The sequence below is a fragment of the Magallana gigas genome, chromosome 5, assembly GCF_963853765.1.
Source record: "Magallana gigas chromosome 5, xbMagGiga1.1, whole genome shotgun sequence".
NCBI classification, from domain to species: domain Eukaryota; kingdom Metazoa; phylum Mollusca; class Bivalvia; order Ostreida; family Ostreidae; genus Magallana; species Magallana gigas.
The window spans coordinates 10,300,568-10,324,428 of record NC_088857.1 but is presented as its reverse complement, the minus strand read 5'-3'; the positions used below and the strand labels follow the sequence as shown (position 1 = coordinate 10,324,428).

Sequence of the window (23,861 nt, the reverse complement as noted above, 5' to 3'; positions counted from 1 at the left end):
CATCATAAATTAAAAATCATTTATACAAAAGGAGTCTAAAATAAACCGATCTAATTAGACCAAAGTCAGTCGGATTTAAAAAGTAATTACTCATCATTACGGAGATCTTATTGAAGTGTAACCCTCCCAAGAAAACTTCAGAAAAAAATTTGGAAAGGGCTAAATTGCGACAGCTAGCACAAACCAAATATTGAGTTCCCTCAAATTTTCTTTGGACATTGAAATTTTGATGAACAAAAATAAAATAATTTTTGATAAAGAAAAGTTTCAATACAGAGTTTCGGCTGAAGATGACGTTTCTTGCTGCAAGTAAGTAAATTATATATTAAATTGATAAGCTAGTCTCTACTCGAAGAGGGTGTATACCATATATGTCTTGCGCAGAGTGATTATCCCGTTTTCTGTCCAATACTTTATATTTACATTCTACTGTGTTTTTCCATTAAATTCCGTGATGTTTAAATGCCTCTTAATGCAACACCTATTCACTGCGTATGAATTTACGAGTAATATACATAAATAGTTCTTAAACCGTGATTTCTATGTTATCGGTTAAAAAATGTATTTCATGAACGTTGTCAAAACACCATGTTTTATAATTATTAAACAAAAAGTGGACTTTATTGTTAAAAGCAACATTTCAAGAGTTATTTATCATGGATTATATTTTCATGCTCGTCGATCTCATCTCAACAGTCTATGTGAAAACCAGTTTAAACCGGTTTTACAAAACAGCTGTTCTTGCTGTTACTTATTCACTCCCTCCGTGATCTGCACTTTATATCGATTTATTTAAGTAAACAATTGATTTCTTCAGTAAGGGAATATAAATATAAGCATTAAATGATTTATTTTTAACGTCGTCGTGTCAATAACTGCCGTCAGGTGAGCAGACAAATTATCATAACGCGCTAACGCGCGTTATTCAATTTGTCTGCTCACCTGACGGCAGTTATTGAAACGACGACGTCAAAAATAAATCATTCAATGCTATATTATACTTACAGGGCTATTATAATCGTATGCGTAATATATGTCTTGAAAATTTTCCGAGTATGATCTGTAAGATAATTTCTTGTATTTACATATCTGAACGTAATAAACTCCTCCTTCAAAACTACACAGACTTAAACTTATTAAACATATAAGAATATAGATACACGGACTGACGGACCTGCAATCAAGCAGAAAAGGTGATATAATGAAGCTAACTGTGTCATTATTGCAAAACTGTTGTCAAACATGTTTAGTAAAGGTCAACAAAAGAGCTACATGGTGAGATAATGAGCGCAACACATAAAAATACCTATCAATCTCTAACAAATGATGCTAGATTGTAATAGATGAAAGATAAAAGCCCGTTTTTTCTCGATTCTAATAACAAAACAATACATATTTGCAAGTAGATATGAAAAGTTTCAAAACTAAATTTCAGTTCACCTAAAATATAATGAAAAACAGAATATTTGTTGAGCAATTATATATTTTGCTTAAAAACTGTAGATTTTCAGAGTTTGAAAGGTACTGGCAAAGAATATGTGTTTTATTATTACGATATACTAATTATATTTATGAGATTTTATAGGTAATATTATAAATAACCCCCCCCCCCCCACACACACACACACACACACTTTTCTCTGAAGAGTTTCTTTCATCTCATTTCACTGACTTTATCTTCCTTTTACAAGTAGTGTACAGTTACATTTATTGCCTGACGTCATGACGTCAGGCATATCTAAGGTTTAAAAGTTGCATTCTCCGAAACAGTGCAGACAATGGGACAAGCAATATCATTTTATTTCACCAAAAAGATTAACCGATTTATGTTAAGGATGTCAGCATTTACATTCACAATTGATGAAAATGTTATATGGCATGTAATAACAACAGCGAGCAAGAGTTTTCAAGTAAAAGGGACGTTCACCATGCAGTGCACGTGTGTAATCCTGATTTAAAAATAGATCAGCATTCCACTATATTTAAACGGTGAAAAAGGGGGAGGGGGTCATCGCAACAAGTTGTAACATATTGTCTATAACGGTACAATGTAAGTTATAATTGGTGTTGGATTATCATTATTACCAGATAGTCATCAGTTTGGATTAAAACAAAGATATATTTATACAGCTGGAATGTTTACAGGAGGAACTAAATCGCCGAAGCGGGGTGTGACCCGATTTTCGTTCAGTTGGGCGATTTCATTAATCTTAAAAAGGGGTCATAACTCGCGTGTCTTACTAAATGTACATTACTACATTTAACAATTACTAATCAAGTGTGTGTCTTAATTCGTTAGATCTGTTACAAAACATCCGATCCAAAGTATAATATACATGTATTTAGCTGTTACCATGGTTACAAAACAAATGTCAAAAAATTCATCTGACCCCATCTCCATGGATCTTCTGCCAATGGATGAGTTCATTTGTTGCGTGAACGGTAATAGTAGGATTTCGCGCCATAATGTTCATTCATAGTTTTGCACACCGATTAGTTGACGAGTGCGCTGGGATCATGCGAATACCCCAGAGCACACAATGTGTTTACATCACAGACACGTATCATCAGGGGTTGGAGTGAGGGGGGCTGCTTCCCCCTCCCCACTTTTTTGGCAGCTGGCACTTTTCTTAACTTTATATGATAAATGGAAATATCATGGATTTGCCCCCCCCCCCCCCTCCACTTTTGTAGGAGCATGTAATAAATAAAACTGCAAATAAGGAATTCTAATTGAATTGAAGTTACAGTTAGGGTTTTTTTTTCATGAATTTGAGAATTCACACTTTTTTAATTGCTTGTCAAGATGATTTTGATGAAGCTGCCCACACACATTAAAAAACAATACGTGTTTGTATACCCTTTCATATTTCATATGGTTGGAAATTTTTTTAAAAATGCCTTTCAGTTAATTTTACATCTTAGTAAAACAAATATAATTTAAAAAAAACGACTATTTACTCTCCAGCTTTCAAGCTTACATGCACTTATATGATATGTGTACATTCCTAAAAATAATTGAATTAATAAAATAACTGAATTTCAAGTGATATATATGTACATGTTCTAGATCGAAGAAAAAACTGACATTTCGTCTTAAATTTGCACGTTCCGTTCGTTTATAAATTTATGATCAGCGGCGAAAATAAATATTCATTTCTAATAAGATAGCCTAATGGATACATGGATGCTTCCATTGAATAATTTTGTTTAGTCAGGCAAGCTTTTTGGAAAGCTATTACTTGTAAATGAGTTATATTTGTAATATACAGTATATGCGATCATGGCCTACATTATTTTCTTATACTTTAAGAGACATTACACTGTTACATTGTGAAGATGAGTGTACTTGTATCCTTTGCATCTTTCTCTAATGTCTTTGTCAAAAACAAAACAAAATAAAAACAAAACAACGACGCTTGAAAGCTGCCACTTTTCCATCGCCTATTCATTTTAGTGATATAATCTTTGAGCTGTACATAGATGCCTGCGGGGCATGTTTGCAGATTATAGGAGTTTGTTACTTACAATGTTCACGTGTGGGTTTTTTTAAACGGAAGAGTCCAAGTGCTGTAAATGTAATGGTTAATTATAGCGGAGTGTTGGTAGGAAAGGCATTCGACAGATGTCATAAAGGTTTTAAAACAAATATTTGATACATGCATGCCCAAACACTTTCCATTCTTTCTTGTTGATAGGATGAATAACAACATACTAAAACATTACAATTTGATAAAATTTATAAGATTATTTAAACAGTTGACATATCTACACCCTATAACACCTATATCTATCTATCTATCTATCTATCTATCTATCTATCTATCTATCTATCTATCTGTCTATCTATCTATTTTTCTATCTATCATACTATCCATCCATCTATCTCTCTATCCATCCATTCAGAAAAGAAAGAAGCTATACTCAAGCAGTAATTTGTGTGAGTCATCCTCAATTTTTGTCATTTTCATGAATAATAATTCAAATTATAATATGTATCAGATGCGCATGTTCTGTAGCAGCAGCGGAAATGCCTTGCATTCGCCTCAAGTTTTATAGACGACAGAAAGGGAACTGGTTGTGAGTACGTTTTCTTATCATAGGGTTTAACAATATCTTCAATAGAAAGATCAAATTTCACATCGAATTAAGCTTGCCTTGTGTATTTGTCACGGCTACATAAAACGGTTAGTGAAATTATTTTAAGAGTTTGTATTATCTAAGTCGGGTTCTCGCTAGGAATCTGAACATTGTTTTCTCGGGCATAAACTAATTTTTGTAATATTATCACATTAGACTTCCGTATAAAAAAACACACGTGAACATTGTAAGTAACAAACTCCTATAATCTGCAAACATGCCCCGCAGACATCTACAAAAATGTATGTACAGCTTAAAGATTCTATCGCTAAAATGAATAGCTCGCTGGAAAAGTAGCAGCTTTCAAGTGTCGTTGGTGGTTTTTTTTTGGGGGGGGGGGTTATTTTATTTTTTGTTGACAAAGACATTAGAGAAAGATGCTAAGGATACAAGTGCACACATCTTCACAATGTTACAGTGTAATGTCTCTTAAAGTATAAGAATATAATGTAGGCCATGATCAAATAATATGTATGTTACACATATAACTCATTTATAAATGTAACTGTAAACTATTTGTAAAAGGAAGATAAAGTCAGTGAAATGAGATGAGAGAAACTCTTCAGAGAAAAGTGTGTGTGTTTGGGGGGGGGGGGGGATTATTTATAATATTACCTATAAAATCTCATAAATATAATTAGTATATCGTAATAATAAAACACATATTCTTTGCCAGTACCTTCAAACTCTGAAAACCTACAGTTTTTTTAAGGGGGATGTCTACACCAAATAAGTGTAGGAGATTTTTGTTCCATGCATTTGTTATTAATAATAGGCAAAGTATTCAACAATAATATACCTCAAAGTACAATACTCTATTTTTAAGTGAATTTTTCAAATATCAGTCTGCTTCCAGATAACCCCTTATTTGTCAAATTTTTAAACATTTCTGTTTTAAAACTCTAATGAATGTGAAATGTTATAAAGTTTGAAAATGAAAAACAAAATAATCATGAATGAAATTTGTATGATTTTTATTGGAAACCACATAAATATGAAACTAAAATATTTAAAATTTCTTTTAAGGCAAACTGCTGGATGAAATCCCACAAAAATCTAAAAATAGAAACAATGTTTGTTGGTTAATGAGATGAAAAAAAGAAATTGAATGAAATTGAAAAATTAAAAGAAATACTGAATTATTTCAAAAATCTTGGTTTGAAAGACCCTGTTTAAGAGTTGTCTTTCTTAATTTTACTTGGTCTCAAATATTTTGGGACCAATTTTCTAATTTAAAAAAAATCACGAAAATTTTTTTAAAAAAAGGTAAAAGCATATGCTAAAATGTAGGAATAAGGTTAGTAGTGCTTATGATAATGTTTGAATCTGAAAAATTATATTTTTGATGAATGCATTATATTTATATTTAACCCTTCAAAACAAAATGTTAGTAGTTGCATTGCCTTTAACATTTTGATATACAATACAAATTATAAACAACCATATGCATATTTATACATACATTAGATGTCCATAGTGATACACATGTATGTTAGCTGCAGGTCTGTAGCTCCCGGTCAGAAAAAATTCGGATGGACGACCTGGGAGCTACAGTGCCTCCCATAGTTAAAAACTGCAATTTACGGCGCACAAAAAATTGCGCTAGTATTGGACTGATTAACCTTATTTTCACACAAATTCTGTGAAAACAATAAGTACCATTAAATTCTTCGAACAATTTACTACTGATATTGTTACTTTACTTGCCGCAGACTTTCTTTGAAACATGCTAACCGACCTCGGAAAATAATGTTAATCAATTCACATCGAGATCGAGAGTCGCCATTTTTACATGTAAACAAATTGCACCACTTCACTTTACAGGACTGGTGATGGTGTTTAAAAGAATATCAGAGGCAAGTGAAGTGATGATATATATAGTTATTTGTCCGAGGAATTTTTTGGAATCAAATATTTGCACAGAATGTGTTCAGAAATGATATTAATCAGTCCAAAACTAGCGCAATTTTTTGTGCGCCGTAAATTGCAGTTTTTTATTATGGGAGGCACTGTAGCTCCCAGGTCGTCCTTCCGATTTTTTTCAGACCGGGAGCTACAGACCTGCAGCTAACATGTATGTGTGGTAATTAAAAACATACTCTTTTTCAAGATTCTGTCGTTCCCTCATTTGGCTTGCAAATCCGGCTTCCAATGCTATTGATAGCCTACCTAGCTATATCTATTTAAATTGAAGTACATTAGTTAAGTTTCAAACTTTCAATGCAAGTCTTATACTGCAAGTGTTTTGAAATTTTGGAAGTTGAAATCAATTAATACAAGAAATGGAACTACGCAACTTTAGTTTTATATTAATCCTGCATATAGGGTTCAAGTGAAAATTATCTGCTCACCTTTATCGATAATCCGTCACATATTTATGATCGTCTGTTGCAGATGACATGACAAATATGTATTGCCATTAGCAGGGAAACAGTATATTATTTCGATTTCACGTTTTCTCTACATAACAGCTGATAATTAATGTTAGTTGAAAGCTTTAATCACGAGGGGAATTGACATATTTTCTAAGCGTTTTGTGTGATTTCATTCTTATCTCATGTCCCTCGTTAGAAGAGTTCAATTGAACGATGTATAGCTATTTTGTACCACGACATAATACTATCCATCCGAAACAAAATGGCGTTTCAAACGGATGTCAGACACATTGTGATGATGTAGCCTTCCACCTTAAGGTGGCTCTATACACCCACAGTTTATTCCAATTTTTAATAGAAGACCACGAAACATATACTTATCAAATATTAAGGTGATGATAGGGATACTCTAGGTATTTTTAAAGAATTTTTAAATGTTTTTCCGTGCTTTCGTAAAATATTTTTTAAAAAGCTAGCTATTCACAAATTGAGAGCAATTTTTTTGTCATATGATGGATATTTCTTTCGGACACATAAAAAAATATAACACTTCTTAATATTTAAAAATGTTATTATTGCAATTTTTTTTAGTATTTCCCCAAAACATAGTTTTTCATATTTTCTTACCCTGTTGACAAATCATCTGAAAAAGTTGCTTGATGTTATAAGAAAATGTATGTTAATAACTGTGACATAAAAAAAAATGAATGAAAATCATTGCAAATAAACACAAAAAATATTTTAAATTTTATTTGGTTACTCAGGTAAGGGTTATCGTTCCTAAGTTCCAAGGCCCAAACACCTTGGGGACTTTTCATTTCTGAGTAGAAGAAAATTTCCTAAATATAATGTTGGAATGATAAATACATACGTATTTCATTAAAGACCTGTAAAAGTGAATATATTCGCTTTAATGCAAAATTAAGTCAACTAAATAAAGGGGAAAATTGCCTAGGCTAATAGGATTTATGTATCCCAACCTGAGAGAAATTCAAAGCAACCCTCCCATCCCCTTAAGGTGGTAAGGAACATCTTTCGATATTAATGTGCATTAAAGTATATTATAATTGAAACACTTTCACTGGTTTAGAATTTTCTTTCACAGTATTCAACCAAAAATACGTTTTAGAAAATTAAAAAATTTATGGTTCTCAACGGGAATCGAACTCATGACCTACAGGTTTGTAGGGAATCCACTAAACCACTGCGCTACGCTGTAATATATTGATTGTGGGAAAGAAACTATTTCAAAATTTATACTTGATTTTATTGTTATTTCGATAAATAAAACGACACAACGTGAAGGTGTCACATACCACATTACTTGAAAGTAATGAACTTTCCAATTATGAAATTCAATCTATTCATTTAACAAATTTTTCAAAAGAGCGGTCCCCACACAGTTCGCCTCGGTTTAAATCAGCCAATACCGGAATTGCATGCTTTTTTGCGTACTGCATCATCAAAAAGTGGTGTATAGAGCCACCTTCAGCAAAATATATTGCTCAACAACTATTCTGTTTTTCATCATATTTTAGGTGAACTGAAATCTAGTTTTGAAACTTTTCATATCTACTTGCAAATATGTATTGTTTTGTTATTAGAATCGAGAGAAAACGGGTTTTCATCTGATAGGTATTTTTATGTGTTGCGCTCATTATCTCACCATGTAGCTCCTTTGTTGACCTTTACTAAACATGTTTGACAACAGTTTTGCAATAATGACACAGTTAGCTTTATTATATCACCTTTTCTGCTTGATTGCATATCTGTCAGTCCGTACATCTATATTTTTATATGTTTTTGATAAGTTTAAGTGTGTGTAATTTTGATGGAAGATTTTATTACGTTTAAATATGTAAATAGAAGAATTTATCTTACAGATCATACTCGGAAAATTTTCAAGACATATATTACGCATACGATTATAATAGCCTTGTAAGAATAATAAGTATTGAACAAAAAACGGGATAATCACTCTGCGCAAGACAGGTATGGTATACGCCCTCTTCGAGTAGAGACTAGCTTATCAATTTAATAAATAATTTACTTACTTGCAGCAAGAAACGCCTTCTGAAGCCGAAACTCTGTATTGAAACTTTCCTTAAGGATGACGTTTACTCAGAATGAAAAATCCACTGATGATAATGGAAAACCATCTATTGTATGTTATAGACCTTTGATTGTAGTGTTGTTTCTCTCTTTCAGAAAAGTAGGTTAATGACCTACTTTTTGAGTAAATGGCCATTGAATATTTTTTGAAAAATCAAGAAAATTCCCGTAAAATTTTACACTACGATTGAGATTTTCTTAATTGTTTAAATATTACAAATAAGAAAACACTTTAAATAATAAAATACAGTTTATGAATGTTAGTAGCACTAAAAAGATACAATGCATGAAGATTTCAGCAACAATTTTTTTAAATATTCTAGTCCGAATTTCCTCTACCAGTTTTCAAATCCCTACCCATTGTTGATCCGATTTTACAAAAAATTGAATGATGATAATACAATAACATTTATAGTATTGAACTACTTATATTGACTTCATTCTGTTGGCATAAAATCTATATGAGGTCAATGATCAAAATTTTGAGATATGGTGTCTTTTATCGTTTTTAAGCATTTTTCAATATTCGTGAAAGTCGTGTCATAAGATTATTTTAATGAAAAAGTGAGGTTAAAACTAACAGAAAATATGCAAAATTATATGTACTCAAATACAAAATTTTAACTTTCAATATTAGAGTACTACCAAAAAAAATTTAGCGGAAAACAAAATCTGCAAAATTTAGTCCGAATATCCTCTGTTTGGCTAAAACTCTATTTTTGTTTGAGTCTTATTTCATAATATAGTAAAAATATCGATTGTTTTATCAATAATAATTCATTTCATAATTTTTGTGTTTAGAACAAATTTTACTCATTAAATTGAATTTTATAACAATCCAAATTTGAGAACTCAAACCCTGAGTAAACAACACCCTTAATAAAAAATGTCAATGTCCAAAGAAAATTTGAGGGAACTCAATCTTTGGTTTGTGTTAGCTGCCGTATCTCTGTAATGATGCAAAATTACTTTTTAAATCCGACTGACTTTCGTCTCATTAGATCGGTTTATTTTAGACTCCTTCCGCATAAATGATTTTTAATTCATGATGAATTATTTAAAGGGACTTGGACACGATTTGAGATCAAAATTTTCAAAATTTATTTTTTCAATTTTTTTGTCTAGAATTGTTAATATAGATGATTTCAATGCTTAGACACAATATGAAAGTCAAATATCGAGCTACAAGCGGGTTACAGAGGTTAGAATTCTTTATTTTGTAAACAAAGCTCGAGTCCTGTTAATGTTCACATATTTGTTGTATTGGTATAAGTTTCAATCTAATGTTGCTGTTTGTTGTGATGAAATTGTTTATGAACCCATTGAATCACTCTATCTTGTTTCCAAAAGTTATTTTGATGAGGAAATGGCAATTTCTTTACTTTACAGTATTTGTAAACAAACTTATAAGACTCATGCTTTGTTTACATTACAACTTCTTTCCTCTGTATCTCGCTTGTAACATGACTTCTAAGATTCAAATTTTGGTGAATCATTCAAAATACAAAAGTAAACCATTTTATACAGTGAAATCAAAAATAAAATTTTCATCTGAAATCGTGTCCAGGCCCCTTTAATAAAATTTAGTTAATATAAATCAAAAGCAGATAAATTACACCAACATGTTAACTAGCCTTCTATAATGACGGACGCTAGGTGATCAAGAAATTAACCATCAGATCTACCGTAAATTTTCAATACGATTTTTGAGCTATAAACTATTATATGAAAAAGAAAATTTCAAAACTGTGGTAATTAAAAATTTGAACATTTATCATAAAAAAATTATACAGAGTTCTTCTGCTAAATGAGATTAAAATCATTTATTACATTGCAAAAAGACATGCCTAGTTTTTATTTATAATCCAGAATAGGCCAAACTCTTAACTCCAAATTAAGATCAGAATGTAACAGTCTTAATCTTGTTTTAAAGAAAATTAAACAATTCGCCTCTATTAACTTGTATTTGTGGCGAAGTTGAAAGTACAGACCATTTTTAGACTGGGTCACGTGACCCAAACTATTATTAGTTTATTGTTAGTCTAATCAAACCAGAAGCCGCGCGTAGAACGCATGAATTGAATCTACGCTAAAGAAAAGAGTGCCAAAAGTTCTCATATATTTCAATAAATATAATATTAAACGCACGCAAGGTCCTCTATGTATTATCAAACTCTGTTTTAGAAAATAAACAAATAATTTTATGGGTTTAAATACTTTTGCTCGGGTTCAAAATTGTGGACTGAGTTACGTAACTAAATAAATGCACAGTTGATGCAGTTGGTGGACGAGCTCATTATTTACTAGGGTTTGAAAGCTGAATCGTAAATGAAGCTGCCACGGTAAAGACCACAACGCGATCTGCTATATTTGAAAAAATGTGAATTTTATTTACACATTTTATTATCTGACTATCCGAACTTCATTCGCGAGCTTTGCATCTGAACGGGGTATACACAATTGTTTAACACTTAAAAATACTTTCTTCATTTTTTTTTCTCTGGAAGACTTGCAGTCTACTCGCTGTATGAACGCTGTTTATCTTTATGTACCGCGAGGAATTTTGTAATAGAAATTCGATAAAACAATAAGTCTGAATTTACCTTCTTGTTCATTCACTCTTTAATTAATTAAACTGATTTTAAATTTTGCAACAATACATTTAAGCATTATTAATACAGATTACACATTTTTGGGGTGACTAATACATCAAACCATATACAATCATATAATTAGAGAACGAAATAAAATGTTAATGTTTATGTTATCCGGCTCTATTGAGAGATATATGTAATTGTTTTACATGTCATGAGAAATACGTTTATACTTTATTTCTGTACTTTATGACGTACAGAAACATTTACATTATTAATTAAAACATTTTTCCATCAGTGTTTTAATGATTATTATCTGAAATTCAACTTATCTTTCTCCAATTGGTAAATATCTCACACCATTATTATACTTATGAAATAATGCATGATTGTTATATTGTAAAGTAATGTACCTTGTGGTAGTAAATAGAAATATGGGTGCACAAAAGGGTTTAAATGTTAAAAGAATACACTTAGATTTTTGTAAACATATATTGGGTTTAAGAAATCTACATGTATAGCAGATGTTTATGCAGAGTTTGGAAGGTTATCTTTCAGCAATTACAATCTAACATTATTTGTCATAGATTAATTATAATATTCATTGATATGTATTGTTATTGTATGTGTTGCGCTCATTATCTCACCACGTAGCTCCTTTGTTGACCTTTACTTAACATGTTTGACCACAGTTTTGAAAGAACGACACAGTTAGCTTCATTATATCACATTTTTGCAGGTCTGTCAGTCCGTGTATCTATATTTTTATAAGTTTAATAAGTTTAAGTGTGTGTAATTTTGAAGGAAGGGTTTATTACGTTTAAATATGTAAATAGAAGAATTTATCTTACAGATCGTACTCGGAAAATTTTCATTACATATATTACGCATACGATTATAATAGCCTTGTAAGTATAAAACGTATTGAACAAAAACGGGATAATCACTCTGTGCAATACAGGTATGGTATACTCCCTCTTCGAGTAGAGCCTAGCTTATCAATTTAATAAATAATTTACTTACTTGCAGCAAGAAATGCCATCTTAAGCCGAAACTCTGTATTGAAACTTTCCTTAATCAAAAATTATTTTATTGTTGTTCATCAAAATTTCAATGTCCAAAACAAAATCGAGGGAACTCACTCTTTGGTTTGTGTTAGCTGCCGCAATTTAGCCCTTTCCAATTTTTTTCTGAAGTTTTCTGGGGAGGGTTACATTTCAATAAGATCTCCGTAATGATGCAAAATTACTTTTTAAATCCGGCTGATTTTGGTCCAATTAGATTGGTTTATTTTAGACTCCTCTCGAATAAATGTTTTAAATTTATGATGAATAATTTAAAAAATTTAATTAATGTAAATCAAAAGCAGATGAATTACACTAACATGTTAACTAGCCTTCTACAATGTAGGACGCTAGGTGATCAAGAAATTAACCATCAGATCTACCCTTAAGTTTTAAATACGATTTTCGAGCTATAAACTATTATATGATAAAGAAAATTTCCAAACAATGTTAATTACAAATTTGAACATTTTCCATAAAAATGTTACATAGTTCTTCTGCTCAATGAGATTAAATCCTTTATTACATTGCAAAAAGACATGTCTAGTTTTTATTTATAATCCAGAATAGACCAAACTCTTCACTACAAATTAAGACTAGAATGTAACAGTCTTAATCTTGTTTTAAAGAAAATTAAACAATTCGCCTCTTTGTCCTAGTATTTGTGGCGAAGTTGAAAGTACACACATTTTTAGACTGGATCACGTGACCCCGTCTATTATTAGTTAATTGTTTTCCTAATCAAACCAGAAGTCTTGCGTAGAACACATGAATTGAATTTACGCTAAAAAAAAAAAAGAGTGCCGAAAGTTCTCATATATTTCAGTAAATATGAAGTAGCGTTACAATTTACAATTGGGTGCTGTACCAATAATTACAATACTAATGGTTCGATTTTTATATTCTGTATTAAAACTAAATCCCTGAAATATACAATGGAAATATGCCTTATAAACAACTTGTACACAACAATTACACGATGATCATAATTATATGAGTTATCGCTCTTACATAAACAATTACTTCATCCAAGTAATTTCTACGCGTACATATGCAACATTACTAAATCATATATTTATACATTTATAGATATATCATATATATATATATATATATATATATATATATATATATATATATATATATATATATATATATATATATATCTCCATAATAACAACAATTTAAAGATATATTTAGGTAACAAAATATTGTAATATACCTGATTGTGGATTAGGGTCCACTTCAAATAATTATGACAAATACTGTAAATCCAGTCAGGGTCTTGTTAAACATTAATACGTGCGGATAGAACACTATTTTTGATAAATACCAACAAATGATGATTTCATCATCTGCTTTCACACTTTGCATTCTCGCTGAATAGGGTTTATGTAAAAACTATAAACAATCAAAAATATTACGCTATGTAATTAGAGTTTAACTGTGAATTAAAAAGTAAAAGAACTTACAGTATGAGGTCATGTCAGAAGTCGTTTTGAGTCGTATATCTTTGACATATAATGTCCACCTCTCCTGAGGTCGACAAAAAACTAGCCCCACCAGAAAACTACCAGCCCCGCAACGCAGGTGAATTCTCCCAGCCAATCAACAACCAGAATTAAATATAGAACTGACCATTTGCTAGGATAACACGTATTACACCACTTTTTAATATGAATGATTTTATTATTGTAATAATAAACGTAAATTTGTATAGCGTGTCAGGTATGAATTTAAGACACAGAAGTACATGCATTACAGAAAACAAATTATGGTATAACGTTGCGGTTATTAAAAGCTAAATGGAGGTATTTCCCCAGATTACACAAATCTTTAAAATTGTTGACATTAATTTATGAACAGATGATTTTTTACAGTAATATTTCTTAATATATTTTAATCGGATTTCTTTATCCTGAGGACACTTTAAGACGAAAGATTGCTCTTGCACTTTATGATCATCAAAGTTTCAAAGGGTCCATTTATTCAAATGCATCCTGTCAGGTTTGAAAATCTTCCCAGCTATACTAAATAAACGTTTGACAGGAGCAGTGGAAGCTGGGACTGAAAGATTGTATTTTCTATCAGTCCAATCTAATATTCTAAATATACAACAGAGAAAGAGAAAGAGAGAGAGAGAGAGAATTTTCAAATGGGTTATAATATTGGAAGTGATTTTGATTTCATTATGGATGGACAATGCATTCATGTTGTTTTTTAAGGTGCATGTCTGTCCACTATTCTCTTGGAACATAGCCAAGGGAAGGGGATTGAGGTGTTTAGCACTTCTTAAAACAATAGATTGTTTCTAAGATTATCCTGGAGGCATAGTGTGCTGTTGACACATTCTTTATTAAAGTGCAAACTAATTGGAGTAAATTTTTAATGGTTTCTAACTCTTAATAATGACACTCTTAAAAAGGTTATTAAATTGTGTTGTTATATCTATTAATATTAATGATTTAAAAATGATTTTTTTTTTTAAATTTTTAATACATGTTATACATGTACAACTAAAAATTTTTTTTCTCAAGAATTATTTTTTCTCTTCTTTAAAATAATTTTAATCAAATACCATTTCGGTTATTCATTTATTCATCACATTTTTTTAAAAAGTGAAAATGCATAAATAAGCATAATAATGCAAGGTAATGCCATGTAATGACAGCATTACACTAGATTTTGGAAAGTAATGCATTATATTACCATTACTTGTAATGCTAAATTTGTGGCATTACATATAACTAGCATTACTTTGAAAACATGTAATGCATTGCAATGCATTACCATTACATTTAGAATTACCCCAAGCCTGATTACAAGTATATTACATGTTATAATAAAAACTATAATCAAAAAACATTTGTCAAATATAGGGTGCCATCGGCCAATATTAACTGAATAAATGACAGAGCAAATTATGCAACATGATATACATGTAATGTTAACTAACTAAATAAAAGCAAAATTTGTAAGTGAACAATTTCACAGAAAACATTTTTCAATTTACATTATAAGTATGTTACATGTTATATTAAAAAGCTATAATCAAAAAACATTTGTCAAAGATGGGGCGCCATCGGCCACCGATCACAACCCCTGAATATAACAAAAGAAAAGGGGGGCTTTGATCCGCCCCAAAACAATCTTTTCAGTCCAAAGTCAGCCGCATTAAAAAATTAAATGTGCACCATTCCGGAGATCCTATGGAATTGTAGCCCTCTCCAGTAAACATAAGAAAGGTGCATTATTGCAGCAAGGTGTGGGGGTTGGCGGCTCTGAATTTTAACACAGATTGCTTCAATGTTGAGTATAATCCATTCCTTGGCAATAGTGAGAGCAGCGTAATTTAAGTACATGTACCCATACCTATTTGTGTGTATACAGATGCATAAAATCAATTGAAATTCAGCCATTCATATCACTGCTTTTATAAAAAAATTGTTTCGTATGATTATCCCATAAACATTTTAAAAAACATCACTTTCAATTTCTTAAAGAAAAATTATTTTTAAATTAATTTTATTTGATTAATTTCAACTCTAATTTTTTCCCCCAATTTTTTTGAAAAATCAACGTTATGTTAACGAGGCTTAGGGCTGCCATTTTAAAGCTTTTTTATCTCTATACAAAAAAGATTTTCACTTTAATGTTCTATAACTCAAACAATGTACTGAAATTATCTTTTGAGAGAAATTGATATGATGGTATTGAAGCATTATTTAAAGAGTCAATTGATGGTAAACCAAGGGTTACAAGATGCAAAAAAAATCATTTCAGCCGTTTTTCAGCATTTTCTAACTTTTCAAAGGGGTGTTACTTGTAAAACTCCAAATATTTTGTTCTAGTATTTTCCTTTTATGTATTTTTTTTAATTTCACCATCGAAATTTTTTAAATGCTCAATCTTTATAACTAATGCATTGATTATTATTATGTTAAAATTTGTAAATAATCTTTTGGCTACCTTTTTTTTACATATATGCATTTGTATGACATACATACTTTTGGTAAAATTGTGATATTTTTCTTTATAACAAATAATATTAAGTTTTTCTGATGGTGTTAAATTTTTGTGATGTTATTGGTATGTTTTTATGCCTTTATTTATATTTTATATATTTTTCATAGTTTTATTTTACATAATGTGCAATTTCTTTAGATGCATTAAATGATAAAATAAACGATGATTGCGATGTGGTCTTTCATATCAAAATGTAAATTAAGATTATATGAAACATTTCTGCAAATTTAATGAATTTTAGAAACTTTTTTTGGACCCCCCTCCCCCCAGCCTCCTTAAGAAAAAATTAAGGCCAAAAATTTTTGGAAAAGGCCAAAAATAAGGTCAAGCCAAAATTTTTGTCAGGCCTTTAGGTCAAAAGTGAGACCAGGCCAATTTTGAGCTCAGGCAAAGCCAATGAGGCTAGGCCAGGTTTTAGAGTATGCCTTTATGTAATGATATTCCAAAAATTTGCTCTATTTTTTCTTTTTTAGGAAAAGGATGCGGCGGCATTGGAACACGAAATCAATCATTATATTAGTATGTGCTGTATTTGCTCTATGGATCCTCTTTCGCGAAAATAAAATACTTCAAACAAACGATCAAAAAAGAGAGAGCTTGCATTCCATGAAGCAAAGAAAAGAAATTCCTATTCCAAACCAAAAGCTTCAAAAATATCTTTTGCATCCACATGGAAAAAATCAAAATACAGAAAACGAAGACAAACGTTATTCGCAGGTCAAGCAGTATAAAGTCGCGTTCGAAATCCTTCAAAAGAATGGAGGTTTTTTTCTTGACATTGGTGCACATGATGGCCAGTTAATGTCCAGTACTCTTTGGTTGGAAAGACAACACGACTGGACTGGACTTTTGATTGAAGCAAATCCTGAAGTTTGCAAAAGTATCGATAAATTAAAACGAAATGCATGGCGTTTGTGTGCTTGTCTGTCCAATACTCAAGACAGCGTTTCTTCTATTAAAGGGGGTGGTGTAGGTGGTATCGCTGACAATATTGATGAACACCACATGAAAATGTTAGATCGAACGAAAAAAATCAACTTTCCATGTTTTGCCTTGGAACAAATTTTGAAGACAATTGGCGTCAGTCATATTGACTTTTATTCTCTAGATGTTGAAGGGGCAGAAATGGCAATTTTGAATTCCATGAAATCTGGTCTTAAAAATGGAGTGTATACAGTGGATGTTTGGGCTATTGAGTACAGAGTGTGGAATGGTAAACAGATTGTTGTTGAGAAATCGAAAGAAAACTTGAATGCATTAAGAAAATATTTCAATGAACTCGGTGGCTACATGTACTTCGAACACTCGCAGTTATCTACCGATAGTATTAACAAAGACGGGTACGCTCTTGACGTTGTATTTGTTCGTACAAGCTCGTGGTGTAGAACAAGAGAAAAATTTCCAAATGGAACCCATTGTCCAAGAAAGGATAAAGCATCGCGCATCAAGGATTATCTTCTTGCTCCTCATCCCTATCAAGAAGTAAAAGACGCAGACAAACGATATTCCCAGGCCAATCAGGATCAAATCGTATACGACATAGTTCAGAAAGAAAGCGGGTTCTTTGTGGATATAGGAGCTAATGATGGACAACTATATTCAAACTCACTATGGCTAGAAAGGCAACACGGGTGGAACGGACTTCTTATAGAGGCTAACCCGGATTTATGTCGAAAGATCGATCAACTAAAACGGCATGCATGGAGACTCTGTGCATGCCTTTCCAGTACTTTGAAAAAAGTAACTTTTATAAAAGGGGGTGCACTGGGTGGTGTTGAGAGTCACATTGATAAACATCAATTGAATATGTTAGACAGAACCGACAAAGTCACTGTACCTTGTTTTACTTTGGAGGAGGCGCTAAATGTGATTAAAACAGATCATATAGATTTTTTTTCTCTAGATGTTGAAGGAGCAGAGATGGCCGTACTTGAGTCTCTAAGAGATGGACTCAAATCACACCGCTTTACGGTGGGTGTGTGGTCGATTGAGTATCGCGTGTGGGACGGTAAACAAGTTGTTTATGAAAAATCCTTGGAAAATCTGAACTCTCTTAGGCGATACTTTAATGAAATAGGAGGTTATAGTGAACATTCCCAACTTTCTAACGATAAAAACATCAATGATGGCTATGCATTAGATGTGGTGTTTGTACGAAATGAAATGTATTGTAAAAGGCATGATGAATTACCAGACGGCACTGCATGCACATTCCTGTGACAATGTAAGGGTTTAGAAGTAAGTCATAAATGGACAGGGATACACCTTTTAGTGTTATTTTTACATCTATCTGTGTGAATTTATCTTTATTCTTACATATTTTAAAATGTCATTTTTGGATTTGGATGAATTTCATGAAAATATTTTCATATGCATTATGACTGAAACAGAAAAATTTGTAGGGATTTTTTCAATATTAATATTACTTAGACAAATGCAAAATAATTCTGGCCTAGTTAATTGTTGAAGTTAACTATCCGTGGATAATTTCGTGATCAATAGAAACTCACTCCTCTCTGAAAATGAAAACCACAGACATATGATTTCTTTCGTTTGAGGGACAAATTAGACAGAAATCAATTTCTACTTGGTATAATAATGAATTAATTGTCCAAAAATATTAGGTTTTCATTCGAATACCTGTTTGACACCTGATTCTTAAGAACCGGTTTATTAGCAAGGCTATATAAAGAATTGTTCAGGTGTTAAATATCACGACACGTACAGTGGAAATTTTAAAATTTGGCATGCAGAACGAGAAGATGGGCAGGGCTCATGCAGACATGCTACCAGCCATTCTCAACAAAATGAATGAACAGAAAATGGACATGGAGAATACTATGGCCATGCAACATGACAATTTTAAAAGAGAATTACAGGGAACGACTTCCTCCGTATCGTCTGAAGTGAAGAAGTTAAAGTCAGAACAAGCGATAGTCTGGAAACATCCAGGTAACAAAGATCACTTTGAACATAACGAGAAGATTATTGCTTGAATAACAATAAATATGATTATTGCAAGGAACTTATTCATGAATCAGTTGAACTTTGTAATAAGCGTAACAAACTAATCAAAATGGCTGATGCATCACCTTGTAGGTGGAGTACAGTGAAAAATTATGTAACCAATGCATTGGCTGATGATGATTTGGATGACGAAAAACGAATGTTTAAAGCGGAAAATAAAGCCATGAAAGAAAAGAAAGAAAAGAAGCAAAAAGAAAAATTGAAATCTAAGAGTAGTTATTCTAATGTTAGGATCAGTGCTCCTTATTTTCCTTTTCCAGCTGGACAGCCTTTTCGTGGCCCAACGTACTTTGGTTTCCCCATCATGCCAGCTGCATCCAGATTTCCCATTGGCTGTTTCCACTGCGGAAAACCCAATCACCTAAGTAAAGAATGCCCATAGCTCAAGTCCGCTAAATAGAGAGGCTAAACAGTCTAAAGAATCATCTTTGATAAAGGTAAGCATTATGATGGAAAAAGAAGTATTGATGAGTTTAACAAATGCTGTGAGTATAAAGAAGGTGACAAGGTCTTTGTTAGAGGGCGATAAAAATCAAATATTGAATTTTGGAAATGCATTGATCCTTGTTATTATATCATAGATACTACTCAGGATGGTTATAAAAAAACCTTTTTATTGTTCACCACAGCAGAACTTTTCGCTTACTTATAAATCTGCTTTACAGGAAGATATTTTCGTGCAGGGAGTAATAATGGAACTATTAGAAACTGGTTTGATTTCTGAACAAAATACAGAGCCTTTAGTTACTAATCCTCTCTCTGTTTCAGTAAACTCGAGTGGGAAAATAAGGCTTATATTAGATTTAAGGGAAGTTAATAAGCATGAATGGAAACAGTCTGTGAAATATGACGATATAAGAATCGCTCTTATGATTCAAATGAAAATAAATGGTGTTTTAAATTTGACATCACAAGTGCATATCACGATATAGATATCTTTCCTGACCATAGGAAATATTCAGGATTTTCATGGAAATCTGGTGTTCAAGATCGATTTTTCTGTTTTAATATTTGCCATTTGGTCTCACATCTGCGCCATATATTTTTACTAAACTCAAACGACCCTTAGTTAAGAAATGGCGAAGAGAAGGTAAAACTGTACTTATGTATTTAGATGATTGGCTGTCATAGTTAGTGTGACGAAGCATGCAAAATATCCAAAGAGGTACAGTATGATTTAGTTTGTTCAGGGTTCGTGCCTAAACTGGAAAAGTCCAGTCCATCGAGTATCGTGGTGTTGTTTGGATTGTAACATTGGGAAAATTTACATTCCTGAAAAGGGTGTATTTAAGATTCAAAAAACAATTATCAAAATTGAGCATTTTATGAACCAGAATTGCAGAATAAAGGTAAGACGACTAGCAAGTTGGACAAATCATATCTATGACTGTTGTTATCGGAAGTGTAGCTCAGTTAATGACTAAATGTCTTAGTATTGAGTGTGGAGTGTCTGCTCCGATATGGAATAGCATGGTTTTAATTTCTGAGGAAAGGAAAAAAAAGATAAGTTTCTGGATATCGTCTTTAGGTATGTTGAATAGAAGGGATATGACTAAGTTTTAATCGTAATCGGGTAGTTTACACAGGTGCAAGTGATATTGGTTATGGCGGATATTGCGTACGGACAGGTCAAACTGTTTCTCATGGTTTATGGGAAGAATCTGAATTATGAGTTCCACATGGAGAGAATTCGCTGCGGTGGATATAGTTCTTCGATCATTTGTACAATTTCTCAAAGTAGAGAATATAACATGGTTTACAGATTACGCAAATGTTGTTCCCATTGTTCAAAAGGGAGTAAAAAAATAAATTATAAGATCTTGCAATGAACATTTTTCAAATTTGTTTAGAACATAAGATTGACAATGAAATTTAATGGTTATCAAGAAAACTCAATGAGCAAGCAGATTATTTGAGAAGAATTTTCGATTTTGATGATTGGGGTATCGTGAAAACTGATTTTGAGGACCTTTCAGGGGAATGGTTCCGTATGATATTGATTTATTTGCTTGTGATTCAAATGCAAAAGTAGATAAATTTTGTTCCAGGTATTGGAATCCTTTTACGTATGCAGTTGATGCATTTACTCTTAATTGGACAGGTTGGATGCATGGACTGTACAACCATTTCATCTTATTTCAAGAGTTTTGGAGAATTTGAATGAATGCAAAGGATATGGAATATAAGTAGTTCCACAATGGGAATCATCAGCCTTTTGGCCAATTTTAATTTCTGAAGTTTACAGTTCACATACTGTAGACTGGAAGGATCTTCCAGTAGCAAAGAAGTTTTACATACGTGGTAAACTCGGGTCTGGAATTTTTGGTGAAGAAGATTTAAAGTTTAGGATGCTTGCATTTGTTTTTGATTTCAGTGTTTAATTTCAAAATTGTTTTCTTCAAAATAAACACATCTATTGATTTATTGGAAATTGTTTTCCATAAACTTGTATGAGAAATATCAGGCAATTTGTGCTATGTTGTAATAAAGATAAATTTTATCGTTAATGATTTTACTGAAGTTTCTTCCACCACGTTGGTGGTTTTGCCATTTGGCAAGTTTGATTTTTTATCAAACTGATATTTTCATTTCTGAAGAAAATGTGTTGAATATCTGAATTAAACTGATATGTAGATATAAATATATGTATTTTTATACATATCCGGTAGATGATTTAAAAGCGAAAAAATATTTATTGGTGTTCTTTTAAATTTGTTTTTTTTAGGTAATTGAAAGAGATTTGATTCAGCTGCCTTCAAAGTTGCGTGAAAACGTGTATTCACTTCCTGGGATTATTCAAGCATCACGAGCGGATTCAACTATACACAAATATTGTTAACAGTTTCCTGAGATTTAAGAAGTGGACAAAAGAACAATGAATCGAGGAAAGTGAATTATTTCCCTCAAAACCTTAACATCTATCTATTTATTTAGCATGCTTGATTCAACGGGCAAACTCTCCATTCCCTATTGTTGACGCATTCTATGGAATCAAATGGGCTCATGATCTTGTGGGATTCAATTCTCCGACTGCCAATCAGTTTTTTAAAAACATTATGGAAGGTGGGAAACGTATAGTGGCAAAACCTGATCAAAAGAAAGAACCAATAACTGTTGAAAATTTACGTTATGTATTTTAAACTCTTTATATGTAATATCTTTATTATCAAAGCATCTTTTGTATGGTCTTGGTGGCATTCACTGGATTTTTACGTAGCAGCGAACGCACAAATATCAAGAGATCTGATATTCAATTTTTCCCTAATCATATTGAAATATTCATCGAGTCGAGTAAAACTGATATATACAGATATGGTATTAGAGTTGTTATAGCAAGAACATTTTCATATATGTGTCCTGTTTCTAATTTTGAATTGTATCTTCGTTTAGCTGGGATTCTAGACGATTCAGAGGGATTTGTATTTTCTGCTATTTCGAAATCGGGAAGTGGTTAAACTTCACAGTTTGTGGTCAGGTGGAGCGACTGCGTCCGTAGTGAGGGGAATTCCGGACAGAATATTCAAGAGACATGGACGTCAGAATCTGCTAAGGATGGATATGTCCAGGATCCGCTTAGTGAACGTTAAAGTGTTTCCAAAAAACGTGGTTTATAATAGTTTTAATCATGTTGTTTATTGATTGTATTGTATCTTTTTTTCATTATTTTTTTTAATATATATATCTTAGTTGCATTAGTTCCCCATTCTTTATATTTACATAGCTGCAGCGTGTCGTTGCTAATTCCACACAGTGTGTTGTTATTTACTAGTATTATAGTATTCAGCTTTCATTTGGAAAGTAATGAATAGATTTAAATGAGAAAAGTGATATTCCTAAGATAATCAGGATCATGTTGTATATGAATAAGATTATTAAGCATGCGTGTTTTGTGGAAATATGAGTTCATTATGATATAGAAAGGTAACGTGTTGGGACAGGACGTCTTAGAGTCAAATGGAAAATACTGAACAAAGATGACTGAATTACTTTCCCCTGTTTTAGTTTGGATAGTGCAACATGGAAACCTGCTAGTATCATATTGATTTCTATTCTCTAGTTGTTGAAGGAACAGTTTTAGTCCATCTAGAAAAGTCCATCTAGACGGCACTTAAAGGAAACAAGTAGTGACTAGTCGCAACTGTATACTAATGGAAACAATGCGTTATATAATGTGATGTTTGTACAAAACGTTTGGCCAATGTGGAGAAAACCAGACACAATCAACAGTCAACAGCATATATTAAATTGTGATCAATCAAAAGTTCGCTACATTAAAAAGTACAGACTACACGTAATGAGTTGTAGCATATAATCCATATATGGAAGAATTGGCTGTTCATTTTATCTAACTTATTGATCTACAATAACTTTTCTTTCCATTGCTTTTTATAGATGATTCATCGAGAGAAGAGGTTCTCAGATAACGCATTAATGAAATAGTTTTCCGGTCATTTTTTTATACGTCGATCAATAGAAAAATTATCTTCATTTCTTATCATTTAATAAAATAAAAAAAAGGAAGT

At 31.8% G+C, this 23,861-nt stretch overlaps 1 protein-coding gene across 6 annotated transcripts; it reads left to right on the top strand.

Moving 5' to 3' along the window:
• Positions 1 to 4,009: 4,009 nt before the first annotated feature.
• On the top strand, positions 4,010 to 23,820 carry LOC117692715 (uncharacterized). Of its 6 annotated transcripts, none has more exons than XM_066083925.1 (4): positions 4,010 to 4,080; positions 16,785 to 19,263; positions 19,599 to 19,775; positions 22,064 to 23,820. In XM_066083925.1, exons 1-2 carry the CDS (start codon positions 4,031 to 4,033, stop codon positions 18,529 to 18,531), a joined length of 1,797 nt encoding a protein of 598 aa, XP_065939997.1. In that variant the 5' UTR covers positions 4,010 to 4,030; the 3' UTR covers positions 18,532 to 19,263; positions 19,599 to 19,775; positions 22,064 to 23,820. The 6 variants fall into 6 exon arrangements, with proteins under 6 accessions (XP_065939997.1, XP_065939996.1, XP_034337319.2 ...); XM_066083924.1 differs by having other exon boundaries at positions 19,411 to 19,775; XM_034481428.2 differs by having other exon boundaries at positions 16,785 to 19,775; positions 22,729 to 23,820.
• The last annotated feature ends 41 nt before the right edge of the window (positions 23,821 to 23,861 follow it).

What these genes read in the sequence shown, in the direction of transcription:
- LOC117692715 (XM_066083925.1), top strand. Translation starts at nt 4,031, where the DNA reads ATGCCTTGCATTCGCCTCAAGTTTTATAGACGACAGAAAGGGAACTGG. An exon ending in CGACAGAAAGGGAACTGGTT is followed by an intron (nt 4,081 to 16,784) that starts GTGAGTACGTTT and finishes TTTCTTTTTTAG; the next exon opens with GAAAAGGATGCGGCGGCATT.